Below are 8,951 nucleotides of genomic sequence, written 5' to 3'. Positions count from 1 at the left end.
AAAAAACAGAAAAACCCCAAAAAAAGAGGCGCTGGCAGCAACACAAGGACACGGCAGGGGGACATGGCCACAACCCCGAAGCCACGGCGGATCCCCCGCTCCCGCCCCACATTCCACAGGCAAAACTCCTCCCCCACCCCAGAACAGAGGAAGAATCCCCACCCCAAGAGGCACAACTCCCCCAAACCCCCTCCCCGCCCCGGGGCCGCGGGGGGAGGGCGAAGCAGCGGCAGCAGCAGCGAGCGGGGTCCCCTCCCCGCCCGCCTTGGGGACCGTGCTGTGCTCTGGGGACTTTGGGGTCCCCCGGGGGGGGCTCAGGGCTCAGTCGAAGCCGTGCCACTCGCTCTGCTCCGAGTCGTACTCCAGCTCGGCTCCCATGCAGCGCACCCCGTCCAGGAGCATCGGCGTGCCGTGGTGACGGTCTGGGGACACCGGGGGACACGGCTCGGGGACAGCTCGCTGTCCCTTTGGGGGGGGGATGGGGGGGGTGGGAACGCCCCTTCTTAAGGGGTTTGGAGGGTGGGTTTAGGCTGGGTGGGTGGGGGATGTGTTGTCCCTTGTGTCACCGCTGTGGTCACTGCGCAGGGGTGGTGACAACCACAGGGGGTGGGGGACACGGGGAGCAAGGGGGTGTTGGGGTTTATGGGGAGGGTCCCAGGGGTAGGGGGGTCCCAGTGACAGGGGACATCCCAGGGATAAGGGGAGGGGTCCCAGTGACAAAGGGGTCCCAGTGACAGGGGACATCCCAGGGACAAGGGGAGGGGTCCCAGTGACAAAGGGGTCCCAGGGACAGGGCATACCCCAGGGACAAGGGGAGGGGTCCCAGGGACAAAGGGGGGACCTAGCCAGGCACAGGGGCCCCGGGGACATTGGGGTCACCCCCCCCCACCCCCTCCCTTCACTCCTTCCCAGGGCTCTCCTCAACCTCCGGGCTGGGGACTTTTTGGGATGAAATCCCCAATTTTGGGCAATTCCTTGACAGGGAATTGACTGGGACAGCTGGGAAGAGTGGCTGGGCCTGGTGGGGGGGGAAGGGGACAGGGAGGAACCCCAGAACCCCCCCAGAGCCCCTTACCCATGACCCGGGCCTGGACGGTGACCTTGATGTGGCCGGGGCTGTGTCCGGCCAGGAGCAGCTCCTCCTTCAGCACCCCCTCCTTGTGCGCCATGTACTCGCAGCGCACGCTGTGCCCTGCCAGGGGACATGGAGGGGCTGCTGGAGCCCTGCTTGAGCCCTCCTCATCCTGTCTGTGCCCTCCTCACCCTGCCTGAGCCCTCCTCACCCTGCCTGTGCCCTCCTCACCGTGCCTGTGCCCTCCTGAAGCTTCCCTGAACCCTTCCTGTCCTGCCTGTACCCTCCTCATCCTGCCTGCACCTTCCTCACCCTGCCTGAGCCCTTCTCACCCTGCCTGTGATTGCCTGTGCTCCCCTCACCCTGCCTGCACCTTCCTGAACCTTCCCTGAAACTTCCCTGGCCCTTCCTGAACCCTTCCTGTCCTACCTGTGCCTGCCTGCACCTTCCTGAACCTTCCTTGAAATTCCCCTGCCCTCCTCAACCTCCCTGCACCTTCCTGAACTTTCCCTGCCCTCCCTGAACCCCTCCTGCCCTACATGCACCTGCCTGTGCCTTCCCTGCCCTGCCTGATCCCCAGCTCCAATCCCAATCCCAGCTCCAATCCCGATCCCGGCTCCAATCCCGATCCCGGCTCCAATCCCGATCCTGGCTCCAATCCCGATCCCAGCTCCAATCCCGATCCCGGCTCCAATCCCGATCCCGGCTCCAATCCTGATCCTGGCTCCAATCCCGATCCTGGCTCCAATCCCGATCCCGGCTCCAATCCCGATCCCGGCTCCAATCCCGATCCCAGCTCCAATCCCAATCCTGGCTCCAATCCCAGTCCCAATCTTGGCCTCAATCCTGGTCCCACTCCTGATTCCCACCTCAATCCTGGTCCCAATCCTGGCTCCTGCCTCCAATCCCAGTCCTGATTCCAGCCTTGATCCCAGCCCCAATCCTGGCTCTGATCCCAATCCTGATCCCAGTCCCAATCCCAGTCCTGATCCTGGTTTCTGGTTCCAATCCTGGCTCAAATCGTGGTCCTGATTCCAGTCTTGATCCCAGCCCCAATTCCAGCTCTGATCCCAGTCCCAGTCCTGTTCCTGATCCTGGTTTTAGGCTCAAATCCCGGTCCTGATTCCAGTCTCGATCCCAGTCCCAATCCCAGCTCTGATCCCAGTCCCAATCCCGGTCCTGATTCCAGTCTCGATCCCAGTCCCAATCCCAGCTCTGATCCCAGTCCCAATCCCAGTCCTGATTCCAGCCTTGATCCCAGCCCCAATCCTGGCTCTGATCCCAATCCTGATCCCAGTCCCAATCCCAGTCCTGATCCTGGTTTCTGGTTCCAATCCTGGCTCAAATCGTGGTCCTGATTCCAGCCTTGATCCCAGCCCCAATCCCAGCTCTGATCCCAGTCCCAGTCCCGTTCCTGATCCTGGTTTTAGGCTCAAATCCTGGTCCTGATTCCAGCTCTGATCCCAGTCCCAATCCCGGTCCTGATTCCAGCCTTGATCCCAGCCCCAATCCTGGCTCTGATCCCAGTCCCAATCCCGGTCCTGATCCCAGCTTCAGGCTCCATTCCTGGTCCTGATCCTGGCTCCTGCCTCCAATCCCAGTCCTGATTCCAGCCTTGATCCCAGCTTTGATCCCAGCTCTGATCCCAGTCCTGATCCCAGTCCCAACCCCAGTTCCAATCCCAGCTTCAGGCTCCAATCCTGGTCCTGATCCCAGCCCCATCCCCAGTCCCGATCCCGGTCCCGACTCCAGTCCCAGCCCCGATCCCGGATCCCCATCCCGGTCCGTGCCCTGTCCCCGATCCCCATCCCGGTCCCAATCCCCCGGGAATCTCCAAACAAACCCAGAGCGCTGTTTTGGGGCGGAGCCAGCGGTGGGTGGGACAAGCCCCGTCCCCGCCCTGTCCCCAAGGCCGGGAGGTGACACCGCCAGCCCCGAGGGGACATCTGGGATGTGGGAACATCATTGGCTGTGGGACATGTGGGATGGGACCGAGGTGGCCTCGGGGACCTGCAGTGTCCTCGGAGCAGAGCCCGTGTCCCCAGGGAACTGCCACCAGCCCAGGGTGACACTCAGCTGTCCCCAGGCTCCGGGATCCCACGGATGTGGCAGCGCCCAATTGTCCCCAAAGCAGAGGGTGGCACCCCGGGAAAGGGAAACCCCAACAACAACAAAATAACGGAATTTGGGGACATCGGGGACGTCCCCGAGGACGAGGAATTGTCACCTCCCCCAGACACTGAGGGGACACCGGGGTGTGGCCTCAAGGGCCGGGTACAGGGTGGGGACGCCGGGGACGGGGAGGGGACACGGTACCTTCCGGCAGGGAGGTGACGCTGACGATGCGCAGGTTGGGGTTGGGGACAGGGAGGGGACAAATGTCCTTGCCCAGGCTGGGCACGGGGGGCAGCACGAAGGTGATCTCGTACTTGTGCAGGATCTTCAGGAATCCCACCTGGAAAAGCGGGATGTGGGGTGACACCACGGCCGGGGTGCCACTGTCACCCCCCCGCCCCCATCCTTGGGGACAAGTGACACTGGAGAGTCCCCAGGAAGGTGAGGACAGCACCTGGAGAGGGGGAATTGCATCCTAAACATTCCCACTGCTAAATCCCTCTGGGGAGAAGGGATTTGTGCCCTAAAAACAAAAAAAAATCAGGAAACAATAAATAGGAGATGATTTAGGAAATAATAGGAATGATTTCGGAAATAAATCAGGAAAAGGTAACAAACAGGATGGTTTTGCTCCAAAAAAAAAAACAACACAGGAAAAATATGGAATTTTGGGACAGAATTTTGGGAATTGGGACCCGTGGGTGTCACGGGAGCAGGGAGAGGTTTTCCAGCTGTCCCTGGAAAAGGCAGGAGCGCCTCTTCCCATGGAACTTTTCCGCTGTCATGACAAAAAGCAGAGCCCTGCCGAGCCTTGGAAAAATCCATTTTGGGAAGGGAGAGAGCTGGGAATGATCCCTGAGGGAAAAACATCCGGGGCCGGGATCCGGAGGGTGGAATCCCCAAAATCCCCCAGGGGCTGGGATCACCCCAAAGAGCCGGAAAAGGATCTGGGGAGAACCTTCTGGAGCTTAAAGGAGAGCTGGAGAGGGACTGGGGGGACAAGGACACAGGGAATGGGGACATTTGGAGCGGGATTTTGGGCAGCAATTCCCGGCTGGGCTGAAATTCCCGATTTTTCTGTGGATTCCTGGGAGTGTCCAAGGAATCAGGACCAGCCCCACCCCAAACCATCCTGGGATTTATCCCTTTAAAACCCCGGGAAAAAACCAAAATAAACCAGGATCTGCTTTTCCCAGGCACATCCCAAGCCCAGCAGGGACCCCTCCCTCCCCGTGTCCCCGTGTCCCCGTGGGTGGCACTGCCACCCCCTCATCATGTGGCGGGAAAAACAACAAGGGCCGCCCCCGGAGGCAGCGCCGCATTTGGGATGGAATTCCGGCCACGAGGCTCTGACTCAGCGCCGGTGGCAGCTGCAGGTGCCACCCGCACGTTGGTGGCACCGCGGGTGGCTCCCTGTCCCTGTCCCTGTCCCCTCCGCTCCCTGTCCCCTCCGCCGGCGCCGCCCCCGCAGCCGCGCCACCCGCGGGAGGGGGGAAAAGCTGGGGATGGCCCCGGAGGGATCCAGAACGTCCCCAAACGTCCCCAAAACGGGGCAGAGGGGACAGTGCCACGCGTCCCCCGTGTCCCCAGAGCCACCCAAACGTGGCGCTGGATTTGGGGGACAACGCAGAGTTGGTGCCCTCGGGAATGACACGGAATTCCGGGGTGGCCACGCCTCAAAATCCGGGAATTTTCGGGAGTTGGGAGCCCCGGAGTCCCCGGGGGAGGGTGACATCCCCCCGTTGTCCCCCTGTCCCCCACCTTGACCAGGAAGTGGCCGTCCTTGTCCTGTGTCACCATCACGGCCGAGTCGTGCAGCTGCTCCTGGAAGTGGACGTGGCCCTGTGTCCCCTCCTGGTGGTGGCCCTGGGTCCCCTCGGGGGTGAAGCGCACTGCTGTCCCCTTGCCCTTGCTGCCTGCAGGTGACAAAGGCCCCGGTCACGGCCGTGTCCCCAGGGGAGGTGGCCTCACCTTGGGGACGCGGGTTGGAGCGTGGTGGCACCAGGAGGGACTTCCCTGTCACCCTGTCCCCGTGTCACCTGGGACAGAGGGGACCTGTGGGGACAGCCAGCTCCTCCCCCAGCAGGGACCTGCCACCAGCCCATGCCCAGAGGGTCCCCAAGTGTCCCCAAATGTCCCCAAGTGTCCCAGGCTGGGCAGACTCCACTCCCTCATATGATGTCCTTGGGACAAGTGACACAGCCTGGGGACATGGGGACACAGGTGACTGGTGGCAGGGGACAGGTGAGAAGGGGGGAGAGCTTGGGAGTGCCACCAGCCCATGTCCAGAGGGTCCCTAAATGTCCCCAAATGCCCCCAAGTGTCCCCAAGCGTCCCCAGGCTTGGCAGACTCCGCTCCCTCCTTGGGACAAGTGACACTGGCTGGGGACATGGGGACACGGGGCAGGGGACAGGTGAGAAGGGGGAAGAGCTTGGAATTGCCACCAGCTGATGCCCAGAGGGTCCCCAAGTGTCCCCACGTGTCCCCAAGCATCCACAAGTGTCCCCAGGCTGGGCAGACTCCGCTCCCTCCTGTGATGTCCTTGGGACAAGTGACACAGGCTGGGGACATGGGGACACGGGGCAGGGGACAGGTGAGAAGTGGAAAGAGCATGGAAGTGCCACCAGCCCATGCCCAGAGGGTCCCCAAGTGTGCCCAAGTGTCCCCAAGCGTCCCCAAGCGTCCCCAGGCTTGGCAGACTCTGCTCCCTCCTGTGATGTCCTTGGGACAAGTGACACAGGGACAGAGGGACACAGGTGACAAATGACCACAGCCAGCTCCCATCCGAACAAGGACCGGCCACCAGCTGATGTCCCAAGTGTCCCCAAGCATCCCCCGAGCGTCCCCAGGCTCGGCTCCCTCCTCGGGCTGCGCGGTGCCACCGGGAAGGTGACACGGCCGAGGTGACACGGCCGTGACAAGGCCAGCAGGACAGGCCCTGCCACCGGCCTGGGGACAGCGCTGTCCCCACGGAGGCCCAAATCCCGTGGGATTTTCCACGTGCGCCGCTTCCATGGAAAATCCGCCCCTTCCTCCTCCTCCTCCTCCTCCTCCTCCTCCTCCCGCCGAGCCCCGCTCCCAGCTGGCAGCAGATTGTCACCGCCGCCAGCAGCAGATTGTCGCCTCCCTTGTCGCCCGAAGAAAAGGCTCTTTGTGCTGGCAGCGCCGGGAATCCCGGGATTTAACGAGCCGGGCTTTAATGAGCCCGGCTTTAATGAGCCGGGCTTTAAGGCCCCGCCATTGTTCGGCCCCAAAGTCCCTCCCGCGCTCCTGTGGGGGACAGCGAGGGACACGGTGACAGCGTGGGGACACACGTGGGGACGCGCGGGGGACCCTCCCGGGTGGCGATCCCGAGGGATCCGCGCGGATCCCAAATCCCGGATCCCGATCCCTGCCCGGGCATCCCGATCCCAACCCTCGATGATCCCGAGCCCCTTTGTCACCCTGGTGGCACTTGGGGACATCTGGGGAGGGTGGGGTTGGAGCGGGAGGAAGGCGGGGATTGGGGTGTCCCGGGATTTGGGGTGTCCTGGGATTTGGGGTGTCCTGGGATTTGGGGTGTCCCGGGAATTGGGGTGGCAGCCAGGGATCCGCTGGATTGGGGATTTGTGGGATCAGGGATTTGTGGGATCAAGGATTCCCTTGGATTTGGGTTTATGGGATTTAGGGGATTTAGGGGATTAGGGAATCTGCTGGTTTGGGGATTTATGGGATCTGGCATTTCTGGGATCAGGGATTTCTGAGAGCAGGGAATCTGCTGGACTGGGGATTTATGGGATCTGGGATTTGTGGGATCACAGAATCCCTTGGATCTGGGATTTGTGGGATTAGTTAATCTCCTAGATCTGGGATTTCTGGGATCAGGGAACCCCCTGGGTCTGGGATTTGTGAGATCTGGGATTCATGGGAGCAGCAAATCCCCTTGATCTGGGATTTGTGGGATCTAGGAGTCCCTTGGATCTGGGATTTGTGGGATCTGGGATTTATGGGATCTGGGATTTATGGGATCTGGGATTTGTGGGATCGAGGAACCCCTTGGATCTGGGATTTTTGGGATCTGGGATTTGTGGGATCTAGGAATCCCTTGGATCTGGGATTTGTAGGATCTGGAATTTGTGGGATCAAGGAACCCCTTGGATCTGGGATTTCTGGGAGCAGGGAATCTGCTGGACTGGGGATTTATGGGATCTGGGAATTGTGTGAGCAGGGAATCCCCTGGATCAGGGATTTATGGGATCAGAACCTGCTGGACCAGGGGGTCTCAGGGTCCCCTCCAGGATGTCCCCAACCCTTTTTATTTCCCCTGGGAATCTCCTGGGGCTCTCCCTCCTCATCCCAGGGGGAAGGAGCTGCCCCCGGCCCCATTCCCGGGGAAATTCCCGGATCCCTCGGGATGTGCCTCCCCCCAGAGCGCTTTGGGGTCCCTCCAATCCCCGCAGAGACCCCAAAAGCTCCGGGAAAAGCCCCGAACCCCGGGATCCGGGGGCAGGGCGGGCAGGTGGGGACTCACCCTTGCCGGCTGTCGCCATCTGTCCCCTGCGCCGTCCGCCGATGTCGCTGTCCCCAGAGTCAGCGGCCGGGGGGCATCGTCCGGGAATGCTGCGGGAATGGGGCGGGAATGGGAAGGAGCCAATTCCGTCCCATATTCCCACCCCACTGCGGGGACAGCGGTGGCCCCGTGGTGGCCCCGTGGTGGCCCCGAGGTGGCCCCGAGGTGGCCCCGAGGTGGCCCCGAGGTGGCCGCGATGCCGGCGGGGAGGAGCCAGCGGCCGCCCCAGGGCCTGGAATGGGCATTCCCTCATCCCAAATCTCCGGGAAAAGCGGGAATTAGGGAATTCCCTCCCCCGCGCCTGCCTCAGTTTCCCTCTTTCCCCTCCCCCCACACACAAAAAAACATCTCCGAGCTTTGGGATTTTTTTCCCGGATTCCCAGCGCAGATCCCAAACTCGGAGCCCTTTCCCGAATGTTTTTTCCCGGGATAAACGGGAGATGGGATCCCAAACTCGGAGCCCTTTCCCGAATGGTTTTTCCCGGGATAAACGGGAGATCGGATCCCAAACTCGGAGCCCTTTTCCGAATGGTTTTTCCCGGGATAAACGGGAGATCGGATCCCAAACTCGGAGCCCTTTCCCGAATGGTTTTTCCCGGGATAAACGCGCGGAGACGCCACCGCCAGCCGGGAATTCGGGATGTGACATCCCAAATAAAAAAAATAAAAAAAAAAAAATTCCCCGGGATGGAATCGGAGGGTGAAACCTCCTCCTCCTCCTCCTTGTTGGGATCCCCCCATGGGACCGGGAATGCCGGCAGGGATTGGGAAGTGGGAACCCCAAAAAGTCGGGAAATCCGACGGGGGGGTGGGAAAAACACCCCAAAATTTCGGGATAAAAGAAACCCGAGCTGGAATGGAAGGGGGGAGCCTCTCCGGGGGGGGGAAATCCAGGGATTTGGGGCGTCCCAAGCCATGGGGAGGGTGGGAAGGAGAGCTGTCCCCAAGCTCAGCACGGGGGTGACAGGTCCCCAGGAGGGGACACCGCGAGGGGACAGCGCGGCCGCGGTTGTCCCCACCCCCCTTTGCCGGCGCGGTTTGCCCTCCGCCATCGCCCGCGGCCCGCCCGCCCCTCCGCGGGGCTGCCCCGGTGCCTCTGTCACTCCCCGGGTGCCCCCGGTGCCCCGCGGTGTCCCCCGGTGTCCCCCCGGTGTCGCCGTGCCCCGCTCACCCCGCCGCTCCCGCTGCCCGCTTCCCGCTGCGGGGACACGCCC

The 8,951-nt window shown here is 62.2% G+C and overlaps 1 protein-coding gene across 1 annotated transcript; it reads right to left on the bottom strand.

Annotated features, from left to right (window-relative positions):
• Positions 1–54: 54 nt before the first annotated feature.
• Positions 55–8,951, bottom strand: ADISSP (adipose secreted signaling protein). The gene is made up of 6 exons (XM_084204389.1): positions 8,909–8,951; positions 7,699–7,787; positions 4,949–5,103; positions 3,389–3,527; positions 1,076–1,192; positions 55–422 (listed from the first exon to the last, which is right to left on the bottom strand). The coding sequence occupies exons 2-6, from the start codon at positions 7,715–7,717 to the stop codon at positions 322–324; spliced, it is 531 nt and encodes a 176-aa protein (XP_084060515.1). The 5' UTR covers positions 7,718–7,787; positions 8,909–8,951; the 3' UTR covers positions 55–321.

The sequence above is a fragment of the Fringilla coelebs genome, assembly GCF_963513975.1.
Source record: "Fringilla coelebs genome assembly, chromosome: 4".
Lineage (NCBI taxonomy): Eukaryota > Metazoa > Chordata > Aves > Passeriformes > Fringillidae > Fringilla > Fringilla coelebs.
The sequence above is the reverse complement of the archived record's forward strand: the minus strand, read 5'-3'. Positions and strand labels throughout refer to the sequence as shown.

What these genes read in the sequence shown, in the direction of transcription:
- ADISSP (XM_084204389.1), bottom strand. An exon ending in ACGGCCACTTCCTGGTCAAG is followed by an intron (nt 3,528 to 4,948) that starts GTGGGGGACAGG and finishes CCGCTTTTCCAG; the next exon opens with GTGGGATTCCTGAAGATCCT. An exon ending in CGTCACCTCCCTGCCGGAAG is followed by an intron (nt 1,193 to 3,388) that starts GTACCGTGTCCC and finishes GTCCCCTGGCAG; the next exon opens with GGCACAGCGTGCGCTGCGAG.